The 16,503-nt window shown below is 44.9% G+C and overlaps 1 protein-coding gene across 1 annotated transcript in view; it reads left to right on the forward strand.

The window, feature by feature from the left end:
* The window catches only part of LOC144769986 (DBH-like monooxygenase protein 2), a 119,512-nt gene that overhangs the window by 14,374 nt on the left and 88,635 nt on the right, over positions 1-16,503 (forward strand). The window contains exons 3-4 of the mRNA XM_078654182.1: positions 11,792-11,953; positions 14,866-14,949. Coding sequence (XP_078510308.1) covers positions 11,792-11,953; positions 14,866-14,949 — 246 coding nt within the window. The remainder of the gene's footprint in view (positions 1-11,791; positions 11,954-14,865; positions 14,950-16,503) is intronic.

The raw sequence follows: 16,503 nt of genomic DNA on the forward strand, positions 1-16,503 counted from the left end.
GTGGATGCGGGTCCTGACGTGTCTCTTTATGAGACCGGTAAGTTTCGTACTGTTTTAGCAGTGCATCTAGTTTCTGTTCTAGTCAGTTCTGTTCTCGAGAAGATTCATGTATTCTGTTTTCCGTATTCCAGGTAGTATTCTGTGCGAACTGTTATTTTAAATGTTCTTCATGTATTTTAATGTCGTGGTATGAAAGTGGTGTAATTATCGTGTTCATTGTGTATTGTATTGTGTCTAGATTACAGTTCAGTTATGCCTTTATTTTCTAAACTACGTCAGTTAAGAACTAGAAAAGGTCTGTTAGAAGAAGCAGTTCCTGTCCCGCCTAGGGACAGTCCAGGTCATTTTATGTATCAGAAGCATGGCATAAGTGCCATATTGTATCTAGATTTATGGGTGAAATACACCAAAGAGTTAGAAGAAAAGTATAGATGGCCCGTATCAGGTACGTGGGATGCTGAGTGCATCATGCGAGTAGAAGAAGCATTGTGGAAAAAGAAAGCCAGACAGTCACAGAAAGATGCCATCGAGTTATGGCGCAAAGAATCTCATAAAAGAACCGAAAAAGAAATCAGAAAGTCAGAATTAAGTAGAGAATCCGCAGAAAGAGCCCAAGAAAAGGAATTAATCGAGATAGGTGAACGAGTTAAAACAGAACAATCAGACAGACAGAGGAATGCCCTCATCAAGGGTATGTATCCTCTTCTTGCTGAGGGCTTGCCAAAAGCGACCCCGGAGGCATCCAGTAATTTTCCGCCACCATTAGTTCCGACCAAGCTACGTCACAAACCGACCGCAGCTGATATTTTTATCTCATCCTATTTGGACGACACAGTCCCGGAATATGCAAATCCTGTTCCGCCAGCTCCTGTAAATAATGTAAATCCAGCTCCTCCAGACACCGGGGCACCTTTTGCAGTACCTGCTACGGTACCCCCTGTCCAGCCTACATTGCAATTTCCCACTCCGCCAGCACGAAGAGTATCAGTCGACGGTTCCAGTTTAGGGGCCGCAGGAGGAGGTCCTCCTGGTACCCCGCCACCACACCAACGTAGAACGTTGGCCGAGTTACATGAATGTGCGTTACAGCGTACGCCCAAATATAAGTCCGTTGCAGATATCCGACGAGCTCTTACTGAATGCCGTTATGATCCAGTTGCAGGTGATGATAGTACAGTAATATATTCCATCCGTGTAAGACGGGTGACCGGGTATTTGGACACCCTACCGGATATGAAAGGAGATCTAGACAGAATATATTGTTTCATCCGTACAGGGGATGATCCAGAAAGTATTGGCGAAGCCATGTCTCAAAGGAAAGCTGAGATCCAGCTCATGATATTAAAGTTTCTGATTAATTGTCTAATAAGAGAACAAGATTACCCGACTAAAGATCCGGCCGAAATGAGAATCCTGACAAGGTGGAGTGATAATATAGCCGAGGGTAAGCACAAGACTATCAGTAGTATAGAGAGTATGTACAAGAAAATTCGTAAGGAAATACTAAAGTTACACGAACAACGTAAAGCAGCACAAGTAAGCGAGAAAGAAAATGACTCTACTGAAGAGGTAGACGACGAGAATCCCACCAGAATAGCGTATGTAGGTAGAACTAGACTTTCCGACCGATATTCACGTCTAGATTACAAGAAAACTGTTCCTCATCCAGCACCAGAACAAGGTTCTCTAGAACAAGTATTTCAAGCTACCGATCACATTCTGAAATCACGAATCGGTTACAGTGAATTAAGTACCATGCATGAACAAGAACTAGCCCGATCAGCAGTCCGATGGATTACTGATTCTACCACTTTTCCAGACGAAATAGTGGCACAAATGTTTCTGAAACTGCCCCCAGCCGAGCAACGACTGGTGGGTATGTATATGATCCAGCACCTCATTACTCTGTATGAGGATCAGCATTCTGATCCAGGTCCGTTACACGATGTCCTGAACGAGTTACTCCAGTATAGATGGAAAGGTCTAGGTACCGATTTAATTAGTGTCATTCTAGAACAACGCCACAAATATAGAACGTTTTTGAACCCGCATTTTGTTCATGTCTCACCCCCAGAAGGTAAACCGTTTTATATAGACAGACAGAATCCGTTACGAGAAGTACACCCAGTCAGGACAGCAGATGGTGAAATGCAACGAGTGTTTGTTTACACTCTGATCACAAAGATGGAACTCTTAGAGATGAAGAAATTAATTCCCTGTCATGATAAAGATCCAGCAGGGTTCCACCGAGAATTAAAAGACATGCTCCGTATGGGAGAATACACGTATCCAGATATAATTAAAATGTTAAAGGTCCTGTTGCCCGCAGGGGTATATGAAAAACTCAAGGAAAAAGAATGGGAGGTGGGAGAGAAAAAGATCGATTGGGCAGTCCTAGAAGCTGAAGACAAGATACGAGTACCAGGTACCGGTCTTGGAGAGAAATGTAAAGAATTACCAGAATTGTTGATACAAGTTTTGCCAAGATTATTAGCCACTAAAAAGGAAGACTGGGATGCAATCTCAGCCTGTAAACAGAAACAAGATGAAGACACTAGTGATTTTTATTCTAGATTTGAGAAATGCTTTAGTATCAACAGTGGCCTCAAGACAAGTAGCAAGTCATACCCTCATCTTTTTGTTACTAAATTAGTCGAGAATTCAAGTCCACAAGTTAAGAACCGAGTTTTGAAAGTCGAAAGTACCTGGCAAGCTAATACCCCGTCCCAAATGTTACAGATGCTTCAGTATCACCAGAATAGAATCAGAGAAGAGCAAGATCATGAAAGGAAACGTATGAAAGACACGAAAATGAAAGTATTAGTTGCACAATCTGTTCCTCAAGACAGTCAGAAGAGGGGTACGAATCAAGCCAGTCATCCTGCAGTTCCCGTTAAAGGGACCTGCAATTATTGTAAACAGCCAGGTCATTATATAAACGAGTGTGCAGTTCTGAAACATAATATAGCTACTGGTAAGACTAAAGAAAGACCACGTCCGCCTAGACAAGAACAAGTTTCACAGACTTCTCAGCCACAGAATGCACAACAGACAGTTACAGCACCGCAGCCTATTGCTGCAACACAGCATGTTACACAGCAGATGTACCAGTATACACAGTCCGAGTATCCAGAGTATCAGCCGTACTCATGAAACAGCCTAGAGAGGGAGGCAGGCTTGCCTCTCATCGAGATACCTGTAGATCAAGAGGGTCCCTATGTTCACAGTCAAGTATTAGGGAAAGACAGAAAGTTTTTGATTGATACAGGGGCAAGTAGGACCACCATCAGTCACGCCGAAGTTCCAGGGGCTCTGCTCTCAGGCTCTAGAAATGTTTCCCTTGGATTTTCAGGAAAGCCTATTGTAAACGAGATATCTAAGCCAGTTACTCTAGAAGTAGGTCCATTGTCCCGCACTACTGATCTGTTACTTACGAAGTCCTGTCCAGAAAATTTGTTAGGTATTAAAACACTGAAAGAATTAGGTGCAGTTATTTGCTGCTCCCCAGAGGGAATACGATTGTTCTTACGTGACTTCAAGGGTCACTATGTATTACGAGATTTTGATCCGAGATTGTCCAATGTTCCGCAGCATCTATGGGCACAAGGTCCAACTGATGTTGGCTATATGCAAATCACACCCCATCGTGTGACTCTGAAACCAGGTGTAGTATTACCACGAATCAGACAGTACAGATTGCCACCTGAGGCTGTAGCAGCCTTATCCAAAATTATTGACGAGCTCATCGCTCAAGGAGTAGTTGTAGAAACTGACTCCAATGTATGTAATTCTCCGATCATTCCAGTCATGAAACGTACTGATCCAAATGCACCACCAGTATATCGATTAGTGATTGACCTTCGAGAACTCAATAAATGTATCATTCCCCAGTACCCAGTTGTCCCAGATATCTCTTCCCTATTGACAGCCATTGATTCTGAAGCCTCATTTTTTACAGTCATAGACCTCAAGAACGCGTTTTTCAGTGTCCCCATTCATCCAGACAGCCAGTTTCTTTTCGGTTTTTGTTTAAATGGAAGGAGCTATATGTTCACACGCGCTCCTCAAGGTTTCACAGAAAGTCCAAGTATTTACAGTCAAGCACTTAAGAGACAACTAGACAACATTCACATGCCAACTGACACTGCCCTGCTCCAGTATGTCGATGATCTACTGATCACAGCCCGTTCTGAACGTGCTTGCGAGCGAGCATCCCTTACAGTCTTGTATTTCCTTGCCGAGATGGGGCACAAGGTGTCCCCTTCAAAGCTTCAATTCTGTGTCCAGCAAGTGATCTATTTAGGCCACTTACTGTCCAAGATGGGTAGGCAGTTGACACCAGACCGTATCCAGTTAATAGCGAGTCTTCCTCAGCCCAAGACCCAGAAGGAGGTACGTGCTTTTATCGGCCTCACTTCTTATTGCAGACAATGGATTCCTCAGTATGCATTTCTAGCCAAGCCACTGATACAGTTAACGACACAGGAGGCAGCCGTATAGACTGTCCTCCCTTGGACATCTGAACATACACTTAGTTTCAATGAGTTAAAGAAAGCTTTATGCCAAGCTCCAGTTCTAGCTACACCGAACTACAGTAAGCCTTTTACACTTTTTGTCACTGAACGTGAAGGTACAGCATTATCTGTTCTCACACAAGATCAAGCAGGACAATACAAGCCTTGTGCTTATTTTTCGAGCACATTAGATCCTGTAGCCCAGGCTCTGCCTGCGTGCCTCAAGTCAGTTGCAGCCACAGCACTAGCTATCAGACAAAGTGATTCCATAGTATTAGGACATTCCTTGACAGTACAAGTTCCACACTCTGTGGAAGTTCTTTTAAACCGAACACAGACTCAGCACTTGACAATTGCACGTTTAACAGGTTATGAATTGACACTGTTCCAGCCACACATAGAAATCAGACGCTGCAACGTTCTAAATCCTGCTACACTGTTACCGTCAGTTATTTCAAATCCTGCCACACATGACTGTGTGGAAGTAGTTAATACTATGACTAAGCCAAGACATGATTTGACAGACATTCCATTACCAGATCCCGACCTGACACTTTATGTGGATGGTTCATGTATGAGAACAAGTACAGGAGAACTAGTAGCCGCGTATGCAGTGACTACTGACACTGAAGTTATAGAAACACATCGTATTGACACTCTGTCCGCTCAAGCAGCAGAGCTAGTTGCTCTGACACAAGCCTGTATACACGCTAAGAACCTGAAAGTTAACATTTACACAGATTCACGCTACGCATTCGGAGTCGTACACGACTTTGGAGTGCTCTGGCAGGAGAGAGGTTTCATGACTTCTCATGGAACCAAGATTCAGCATGGTCTCCTTATTCAAGCTCTGTTAGATGCCATACATTTACCGACATCTATTGCTATCATGAAGTGCAAAGCACATACGAAAGTTACTGACACTATTTCCCAAGGTAATGATCTAGCAAATCGCACAGCCAAGCTTACAGCTCAGACTCTAGACATTTCAGTTAGTCCGACCCAGACACATACTCCAGATCCGACTACATGTATGACAGTTAAGGACCCCACTCAAGATGTCATAGATATCCAGTTACATGCTACTCCCGATGAAATCAAGAAATGGTCCGAACAAGGAGGGGTCCAGACAGATCAGGGATGGGTGACGAAGGGAAAAGCCACATGGTTTCTCCCCGACTCTATGGTTCAAGTCATTATCAATACCGCACATAGTCCAGCACATTTAGGAGAAAAAGCTATGTTAGATAGTATCCAGAACATTTGGTTCAACAAGCATTTACGAGCTGCAGCCAAGCAGAAGGTCCGTACCTGTATGATATGTTGCCAGTTCAATCCAGGTAAAAGTGTCCCGGTGGAACAAGGTGGATTCCAGCCCCCTGACCACCCTTTTGAAGTCCTCCAGATGGATTATATTCAGATGGAGCGATGTCGAGGTTTCAAGTATGTCCTTGTAGTTGTATGCGCTTTGTCCAGGTGGACAGAGGCATATCCAGTCCCAGATTACACAGCCACGACCACTGCCAAGCAGCTGGTTCGTGAATTCTTCCCTCGCTACGGACTCCCTAGGGTCGTATATTCAGATAACGGCCAGCCATTCTCATCTGAGCTCATGAAACACATCTCCCTTTTGTTAGGGTACCAGTGGAAGTTCCATTGTGTACGCCATCCTGAAGCAGCTGGTCTAGTAGAGAGACATAATCAGACCCTGAAAATCCGCCTTGCCAAAGTCTGTAAAGAGAAAGGTGTGGATTGGCTAGTAGCTCTGCCAGTCGCCCTATTCTATATGCGCATGGTCGCACATTCCAGATCAGGTCTGTCCCCGTACGAGGTCGTTTTCGGCCGCCCCCTAATATGTGGGGTACACCTAGACCCCGAAGTATTACAGATGTTTCAAGTAATATGCTGACAGATTACCTAGCTTCCTTGATGTCTGCCCTACACTCTTGTCGTTCACAGGTTGCCGCCGCATTTCCAGACAATACCGAGGTGGCACCGCATGAAATCGTTCCTGGATGCATGGTTCTTGTGAGGAACTTTGATCGTTCAAGTCCGCTGGAGCCCCGCTGGAAGGAACCCAAGCAGGTCCTCCTAACCACCCGTACAGCCGTGAAGTTGGAGGGGAGAAAAGGCTGGGTGCATCTGTCGCATATAAAGAAGTTTGATGGACTAAAACCTGTTTCAAAGAACATTTCCGAGGATTTCAAAAACTGCCAAAATACTATTCTTAAGGACTGTCCCGCAAAAGACTCTGAGACGAACCCTTCCCTGTTAGAGAAAACTCCGCAGCAGGAGTATAAGCTTAAATTAAGGTCTAGTAAAATAAGTCAGCCAGTTTGATTGTCTAAGTCCTCCCCTAGGTGAAACGGTTAGACCGGTTTCTGACATGTATATAATAGACCCCCACAGAGAGAGAGTTAGTGAGAACTCTAAAAGTTGCACTATTATTTTATGTTTTCTGCTATATTTCAGCATTATGATTTCCTGCACAAGTTATGCATTTTATTTGTGTTTCCCAGTTTCTCATGTAAATAAGTCTGCTAATGTTACAGTAGAGCACACGTTTAGTGATCTGCCTCCTCATGAACTCTCTTATCGTCTTGCTATGCGTAATAATTCTTTTATCCGCATGTTACATTATTCACACCAGACCAGCAATGCCACTAATTGTTGGGTGTGTGGTCGACTCCCCCCTTTCCAGACACCGAAGGGAGTTCTGCCACTCTTTCCTTATCCATTTTCACATAATGGTTCGTGTGGAGCATGGTCCACGTTAAAGTCATCCTCAAATGATATGTCCTTTCTGAACAGTACATGTTTTCCAGACAAGCAAGGTCTTCCCCACAGAACAGGGTTAGATCCAGAAAATGAAGTTTATAATCTAGGTAATTATTCTTCGAATTTTATGGTCCTGAATGTCCAGTCTGATTCTACTCCAGACTTACCTGCTATGTCAGTATTACCAGTCAAAGGTGAATTATGTGTCCGAAAGAATGGTTCCGTACATGTAGGCCATAGTGATTGAGACTACTTCTGCTCTAGGTAACTTAACTGAAGAGCAATCTTTTATGAGAATTGTCGTGCTCCAGAATCGTCTCGTCCTTGACGTCATACTGGCCGATAGGGGCGGGGCATGTAGAGTCATCGGATCTAGTTGCTGCATTTTCATTCCTAATAACGCACCGTCTGTTTATTCAGCTATAACCAGACTCCATAAAATTGCCCATCTGTTACACCAAAATCCAGGCACCTGGACATGGTCCGGTTGGTTCTGGAATATAATTTCTGCCTGGGGATGGAAAGTATTGTCATTTCTGGGTATTGCAGTAGCGATCATATTCAGTTGCTGCCTCTGTATACAATGTGGCCCTGCGATTTGCGGCATTTGTGCTACCTCTTGTATTCCTAGTCCCAAGTCCCGTTCTAAATCCAGTTCCAAGAAAATTCGAGACGAGCAAATGATACTATATGAAATGATAGATGGTATCATGAATATTGATGTTTCCTGATGGAAACGTAGTGACAAGGAGGGAATGTGGAAAAGTAAATTTTGCCATGTTCTGTGTCCCTACGTGTCCTCCATCTTATGTTATGTGTGCATGATTAATATGCATATGTATTCCCCATGTTCGATTAAAGACGCAATTACAGTTGTGTCCATCTCTAGTATGCCAGTTTCCAGTTCTCGTGAAAGCTACGAGTATTAGGCCTATGTAAAGTTGCGTTGCCACGTTTCTCAGTGTGCACGTTATTTCATTGTAAAATCCCCGTTTCTAGGCCTCAAAAGGGCCCGGACACCAGATTCAGCTCCTGTCTCCTGAGCCCTCGCTGAGGAGCGATACAGCCCCCACCTGTATCCTCGACCCTTCACTTACTTCCTGCCTCGCAGTGCCCGGCTCGGCCTGGCTCTGCCCACGAGTCTGCCAAGAGTATGTTATGATTCTAGTTATCAGTCCAGCCCTCCTTCTCTGCATTCCTAAGCTACTGAATCGCATCAATAGTTTCCGTCATTGTCTAGCCTTTACGTCTCCATGTAAGAGAAATACTGCATTTAATGGTCATTTAATATTCCTCAACGCACTACATGTAGAATAATGCATGCTCCAGTCTTAGAGTCTGTTAGCCTCTCCCCTCCTGACTCTTAGTTTATATCAACATGTTCTCTAAACATCAGATACTAGATACTGTTTAGGTACATGTCGCCCTGACTCTCCAGACTTCAGTCTCTGCTCCTAGCACAGAGTTCATAGCCCCCAGCTTCTCCTAGTAACACGTCATTGTCAGTTTGCGCGCACCACTAGGTTAGAGGTCCCGGCTCCTTAGGTAGCCCCCTCCATGTTTCCGCCCCATTCATGACATATTCTGTTACGTTTGCATCACATGTCTATGTATACGCCTCTTGTTACACCTACTTTTATGCCTTATCTTTCGCGACTGCTATTGACCACACCCACTGCTCCGCCTATCATATGTATTGTAATGCAACTGTTTTAGTATATATGCTTGTGTACTGTTATTAAAGCTAGCGCTAGCCATCCCAGATCTTGTCCGTGCAGGTTGTCCTGTTCCTGTCCTTTATGCTGTATTAAACCTGCAAACTCCTACTACCTCGAATCTTGACTCTTATTTATTGAGCTATCTGTTATTCATTTATCCATTCAAAAATAGAGGTATTATTTATTTATTTACCACAGCTGAGTAGATATGCAATTATGTATTTTAGAAACTTGTAAGTAGGCCTTAGGGTAATTAAAGGATGAACCGTGAGCAGTGCTTTAAATGGGCCGGTACTCACCGGTACTTTACTTTAGCGCTACGAGGCCTTCGGGTAGTATTGCGCTCTATAAAACCCATTTTCATTACTGAGTACCGGCCCTTTTTCCTTTTCTCCCCTTGAGTACCGGCACTTTTTCCTAGCAGGAAGAGAGTACCGGTACTCATGGGACCGGACTTAAGCCCAGGCAGCGTGCCCAGGCAGCGCTTCCTTTATCACCTCCACTACCTCTGCAGCTCCTCTAACAAGCACTGTCTGCACGGAATTAATCACGGGAGCGCTTGTCACCAGGAACCAGCGTGAGGTGCTCCGGAAGTCTTCAGAGCGGGGAGGGAGGGGGGTCTGCAGAGTGCTTATCGGATCCATTGTTCTTTCACAGTGGGGCTGAGAAGGGGCTGTAAAATCTAATGGGTGGCGGTGGGATGCACTGTTCTGGATTGAATATTCCGTGAACAGAACAGATTAAAAGTGGGTTTATGTGTTCTCTAACAGCGGCACGTTAAGCGCACCTGGGGACAGGCGCCAGCTGGCCTGCCCCTCTCGGCCTTGGACCCCTCCCGGTCTGCCCTGGGTGTATGATCCAAGGGGGGGGGGAGAGGGGGCACCGTTCTTCAGCAATTATTAAATGAGTGCGTCCCTGGCTGAAAATTACAACTTGATCTATATTTTCTAAAACTCTATCTTGTTTTGAACTGTGTTTCTGTATATTGGATAAGTGGCAAGTGTTTGTGTACGTGGTTGAGAAAACAAGCTGGGGGAAGGCACTGAACTCTGGCTGCTACTTCAGAGTGAGTCACAGGAATGAACGCAGCTCACTCGGAAGAACACGCTCTTCGGATACCCTTCAATTTATTATTTTTTTTTTTAAAACAAATGTCCATGAAATACTTGATTTCCCTGTTGCACAAATAAAACACACATTTCAAGCACAGTAGGCAAACACAGTAGTGACGCACACAACACAGTAGCGGACACATGCACACAAACGATAATGCACGGACATAGATGAGTACATACTGCTGATGTAAATGCACCAAACATCCATGCCAAAGCATGCACATGCAAACACTTGCGAAAACCACAAGCACGGACACACAGCACACACATTCCATCGGTAGACACACACATACAACATGCACACATACCAAACGCATACCAACTCACAAAAGAAACTATGGAGCTTCTACTGGTCACCTTACAGTATCTTGCTGCGCCTTTCTTCACAGCATAACATTTGATGAAGTCACATTTCCTTTATGGTTATCTTGATAAATAACTACCATGTATAGTGTGTGCTGCACAAACTGAGCAAATTGATGGACCGAATGCAGAACAAATCAGAACATTACAGTTTTTGTCGCATAGAGCCTTGTGTTACCTGCAGGTCAAAAGTTAAGATCCTTGTAAAATAGCTGAGTGAGTTATGACCCTGCAGCAACGACATGCCTGCAAACAAGAAGGCATATATTTAGATCCTCGCTGCTATTTCCTCCATCTTTTCTTATTTCAAGGATGCTAAAAAAAAACTACTTTGGGTAGTAATAAACACTGATAATTAAGTGCCATATATATAGTTATTAGTGAGATAACTAATGGACAGATACATCCGACATTCTAACAATGCATCCAGATTTTGTGCATACAACCTTGGCAAAGTCAAAAAGCTAACCCGGCCCTTGTCCCACCTTAGCACCGCCCTTAACTCCGCCCACTGCTCTTTTTGGTGAGTAGCTGCACTTATTTTTTTCCATTTAAAGCACTGACCGTGAGGTTCCTCTAGAGTGACACCGGGGTTACCTACAATCTAGAGAAAGTGATTTAAAACCCGGCAGGAGTTCTTGCTAATAAAGTTATTGTTTCAAGAGACTAAGAACTACAGCGTACATATGGATGACGTCATACTGTACTTTTGAAGGTACCGTGAGATCGAAACTAATCCTCTATTCGAGACGGTTTTAAGACGCGCTCTTGCTAAATGAAGAAGGCGGACCCGTAGGAGGAGCAGGGGAGGGCCTGGACGCCCCCTCTGCTCCCCCGTGACTCAGGTTCCGCCCGAGGGAACGACGGACAGGTGTCAGGCGGGCGCAGAGGTTCCATCGGCTTTGCGAGTTTGGAAAGGGTATTTGTTAACTGCAGCCCCCTTCGAGTACAGTAACCTTTGAACATAGAGTTTACTGTTTGATGGAGCGATTTAAGCTCAATTATTCCAGGATGTAGTAGTTCCAACATGCTATGTAGCGCCAAGACGATAGCAAAGGTGCTTTACAAATAGTTATGTTATGCCAGCGCCCCTTAATCAGGAAACTGACTTTGAAAAATATTGAGAAAGAATAAGACATTTAAAGTTCAAGACATATCAGATTGGACACTTGGGGATGCTGCAGTATCAAGAAACTGCAATTCCTGAACACATTATTGTTCTTAAATTCAGTATCAATATGAAAGGCAGAATACAAATGGGAAGTTTAAGTAACATAATGGCGTCTATCTCCCCCCTCTACAGGCAAACACCCAGCGCATCATCGCTGCCTTCGGGAACACCGACACCCTCGAGTACCATGGACCGAACCAACATTTCCTGGCATCTGTCCAGCTGCTGTCGGAAACACCTGTCCCACAGCCTGATCCGGTTCCGTCCTTTACCCACAGCCTAAAAATGAGCAACGTGAGCATTTAAAGAACGAATGTGGTATTTAATCATGTATGTGCATCTGTGGTAAAGTATATCTTGCAGAGGCCTTGTTTGTGGTGCTTTGATCCTTAGACATTGTGTGTTCGATAGGATGGGATCTTAGGTATCAATTATAGGCGATTGCCTTTAAAACTGTCCCCATCTCATCAGGAAAAATTAATCCAATTGTTGGTAGTTTGGGGTTGATGGAACCATAGGACATGTGCAGGGATGTTTGGGTCACCAAAGAAATAGATCAGTTTGCAACTGAAGTATTCCACATGCACCAACAAGGAACCACTTTAAAGTGAACTGGTCTTCCCTTTAAAGATCGGTGCTGGCTTGTGGGCATTGCCAGTGGCTGCGTGTCGTATAATTTTCATGTTGATACACGTGCTTCCATTGTTTGGATTAATACGTGTTCCCAAAGTAGCCATCTTTTATCCCATTCCAAGATGGCCACTGTGTGTGCACATGTGCCCATCCATGCCAGCAGTTGCGTCTTTGCACAATAATCATGACCCACTCATGGACAGGTCCTATTTCCGCTGTCTGTAGGCAGACCTATTCTCTACAACTTATGCCATATGCTTGTAGTGGGCTTATGTTCAGACACATGCTCATGATTGGATGGTATTATTGTCTGTACCAGATTTGTGGTCTTGGTTTGAGGGCTGCATTCCCCATACTTATGTCTGGACCATCCAGGAGCATTCTGAAAGGATGATTAGTATCCTTCTACTGCTGACATCACTGGTTCATTTGTAAAAGTGCTGGGGCTCTCGACAGGTGGCCGCTGACACATGCACATTTCTCCTCTTAGCCCTACCTAAAACATAACCTACTACAAACCGTGAAAGTTGGGAGAGGTTGTGGTGTAATGGCCAGAGCTGCTGACTTCAGAGTTGGGGGACCAGTTTGGAGTCTCAGCGTCTGGCTCAACATCCTGTGATTCTGGGCAAATCACTTAATCTCCCCCGTGCTTACCATAAATGATTGTGTCCTTAACCGGTGCTCATGAAAAGCGGCACTGCTGATGATCACGTGCCAGTGCTGAGCAACAGAAACAACCGGCTCAACTTAAGCACCGGCCGCATTCAAGAGTATCAAGGTCTGACTTGAGTGTGTGCAGGACTTTGGTCCAGATGTGCTATTTACTGCTTGCAAAATACTTCTCCAATTTTTGCTACCAGTATTTTTTTCAACCAATAAATAATTTTCTAATGTGATCTAGTACAAATAGTTTGGTTTGGAAAATTGAGGTGTGGGGTAATTGTAGCTAACCAGATAGGCAGCAACATTGCCTCTGTACTTAAGGTTAAGTAAGAGGCCTCGTTACAAGTGACCCGGAGTCCTGCACAATAATTATCGCACTTGATACAATCTTCGAGGTGTTGTGACTTCATCCTTTGAATATTTAGCCTCAAAATAAACATGCTGATACGTTACATTTTTCAGGTACATTTCAATACTTTCCATTTCTACCAAGTATGTGTGTCCTACCTTACCAAAGAAAAACCAAAGGTGGTGATGGACGGAGCGTTGACAATACAAACACTCACCCCAGTCAGTGTTCCTGGAAAGGAGGTGGTTTAGCTACGACTGCCACACAGACTATACTGAGGGGAAAGACAAACACAGAGATCTCTACACTAACAAGCAGCTCATGCCTTCCACCTTTCTTCGAAACAAATGCTAGTCATGGGTTCATGTTTTACTTTACTGAAAGAAAGAAGTGCCTGAAGGTGAAAAATACTGTGAACACTGTCAATGCTATTTCACAATTATCCCTCTTTTCATCTATATAATCAATTATATATTGTGAGACAATGGGTTCTGCCCATCTAATCCGCCCATATTTTTCACTTTTTGATCGCCTCTTTTTGCCCTTTTACTGTGGGGGTAGCCTCGTAACCTTTGACTCACCCATGGTAAACTGCAAGTGTTTACCACCAGTGTCTGCCTCCTAAGATAAGGCAGCTGAGACGCAGCAAAGGTAAGGCGCATTTGGCTGGTTACACATGAACACGTGTGCACACATGTTTGGGCTGTGTGTGGAGACACCTGTCCTTCGCGGCCCGGTAACCGCACCCAGGTAGCTTGGTGCGGAGGGGCTCTGCAGTTTTGGATATTGACCTGGGGTAGGCCTCATAATGTTAGAATACACTCATAGGGAAGGTCAGTGATGTTTACTGTCTTGTCTGCAGAGACATTCCCTTGAGTTGGCCTTGGACTGCCCTCCTCGGCTCTCCTGAGAGAGGCCAGCACTTTAATGGAGTCTTTGGTTCCCAATGGATGGCAAATGTGGGCCCATTACTTGTGCAGGCCACACATCTAGTGGCCTGTTTTCTTACACTTATAATTTAGCTTGCAAACACTTCTTAATTAAATTACTGCTATGATATCTGTTTTAGGTTTAGATTTAAGCAGGTAGGAAGTAACACGTACCACTGCTTGTTTCTATGTTTTTACTTGCAGATACATACAAATAAAGGCTATGTGATGAATCGACATGCAGAGCCTGCTTGGCCGGTGGACGGATCTCTTTATTCCACCTGAGTGTGCTCTTTCACGTGGCCAGTTTTGAAGACTCCTTGAGCAGGGGTTGGAAGTTCCTTAAGCAATATGACTGCTCATCATTAGGCATTTTAACACTCTGAAGGTGTTCGCATTCCAGGCACATATTTGCATCCTGCATCTTTCATGGTGAATGGGTTGATTTTCACTCATTTTTTAAGCCAGAGACAAACGTGTAAAGCTAGAGAGTAAAGCAATCTTTTACCGAGTACTGTCAGCAGACACTTGAAAAGGTTTGTTCTAGAATAATTCTTATTGAAAGGATCCTCCATCAGGGCGTTACAAACCGTGCTCTTACATTATCTTTTTTCCTCATGTCCAATTTTTAGTTTCCTGTTCCATCTACTGGCACGACATATGGCTGTGCATACCTACCGCTGCCTCAGGTGCAAGTGAAGCATCACATCTTTAAGGTAACCTTCTGTTTACTCAGTAGAGTTCATTGCCTTGTTAACCCATTTGCCATGTTCATCATTTTAGAATTTAGAACATTACAATGATCGGTATTCCTGTAATTGGCTATTATATTGCTTGATGCTGGTGGTTTACCTGACTATACACCACCAACGTCAGTGTAGGAAGGTGGATATCTGACTATGGTTGCCCCCAACTTTTTGCCTGGTGTTTTGCTGGTTTTTCGACTTAGTTGACCTGGGGCCCTGCTATTTAGGACCCCAGGCCCCTGCTCTCTCTGTAAAATGGATTCCATGTACCCTAGGTACATACCTAATTGGATACTGAGTCACCTTATCAACCCCTGTACAGTGTACCTTAGGTACCCAGGGCATAGGTGCACAAAGGGCCTACCAGGGGCTGCAGCATGTATTATGCCACCTCTGGATGGCCATCCAAAACAGACACAACTGGCTGCTTGACAGCTGGGGCAAGGTGGTGTAATCACCCTTGCTTTAGATATAGTATACCTATATCTAAACCTAAAATGGGCACACAGATCTCCTATCAGTCACTCCTATGGCAGGCCTTAACAATCCTGAAGGCAGAGTGCTTGGAATCGTGTGAGATAGTGCTCTGGCATGAGCTGAGCCTGTCTGCGGCCTTCGGGATCTATCCCTTAGCCGTTTCCATGATAGCGTCAGACCATATACTTTTAAGTGCCTTATAATCCTCGCGGTTATGGTAACTTTGGTCTGACATTATCTAAACATGTTGTGTAAGGTGTCATACGCTTTGGAATACTACCCCCTTGCCAGTTCTGGCGACGGGGGTAGCCTTCCACCCCTCTAGAGGGAGAAGACATGTTGGTAGCTGTAACCCCGGTTAAAGTTAACTCAAGCCTCAGCATCACAAAATGGATGCTGCCACCACAGACACAAGTCTGACCTCCTGCTGCTGGGAGTCCTTCCAGCGAGGGAGGCCTGGACAAAGGGTTTCCTGTCAGGGGCGGTGCCAGCACCATCCCAGGCAGGATTTTGTGTATCCCAGGTAGGCAGGGCTGAGAGGAAGGTGACTGCAAGTGGCACCCCGGTGCTCACTGTGCATATGCCGGCTCAAACCAGTTCCAGGGGCACACCAGCCCCTGAGCTGGGGAGAGCCGGACAAAGGAGAGGGGTGTAACCACCCCCCTTCCTGGTCCCACCCATGGGCAGGACCCAGTCGCGTGCCAGCCCCTTTTCTTAGAATAAAGGTAGGAGCGGGCACCCTTCCCAAATTGGATAATCTTGAAACTTGAACTACTTTCCACGAAAGGAACTCTTGTCATTCTCTGAAGACTCTCCCTTGTGGCTAAGGAGTAGCCACCCTGCACCAGCAGGCACCATCTAAGCGCTTGCAGTTTGCTGCATGTCCATCCTCCGGATCAAGACTGACCAGCTCGACGAGACCCGGATTCCCTGCCATCTCTGACCTCTACCTGCATCATCAGCCCAGCTGAGATTCGTGGGTGCGACGAGACCCGTGGGACCGGCTATCTTCAAGACCTGCACGATGCTTAACCAGCACGACCACCG

The sequence above is a fragment of the Lissotriton helveticus genome, chromosome 7, assembly GCF_964261635.1.
Source record: "Lissotriton helveticus chromosome 7, aLisHel1.1, whole genome shotgun sequence".
Classification (NCBI taxonomy): domain Eukaryota; kingdom Metazoa; phylum Chordata; class Amphibia; order Caudata; family Salamandridae; genus Lissotriton; species Lissotriton helveticus.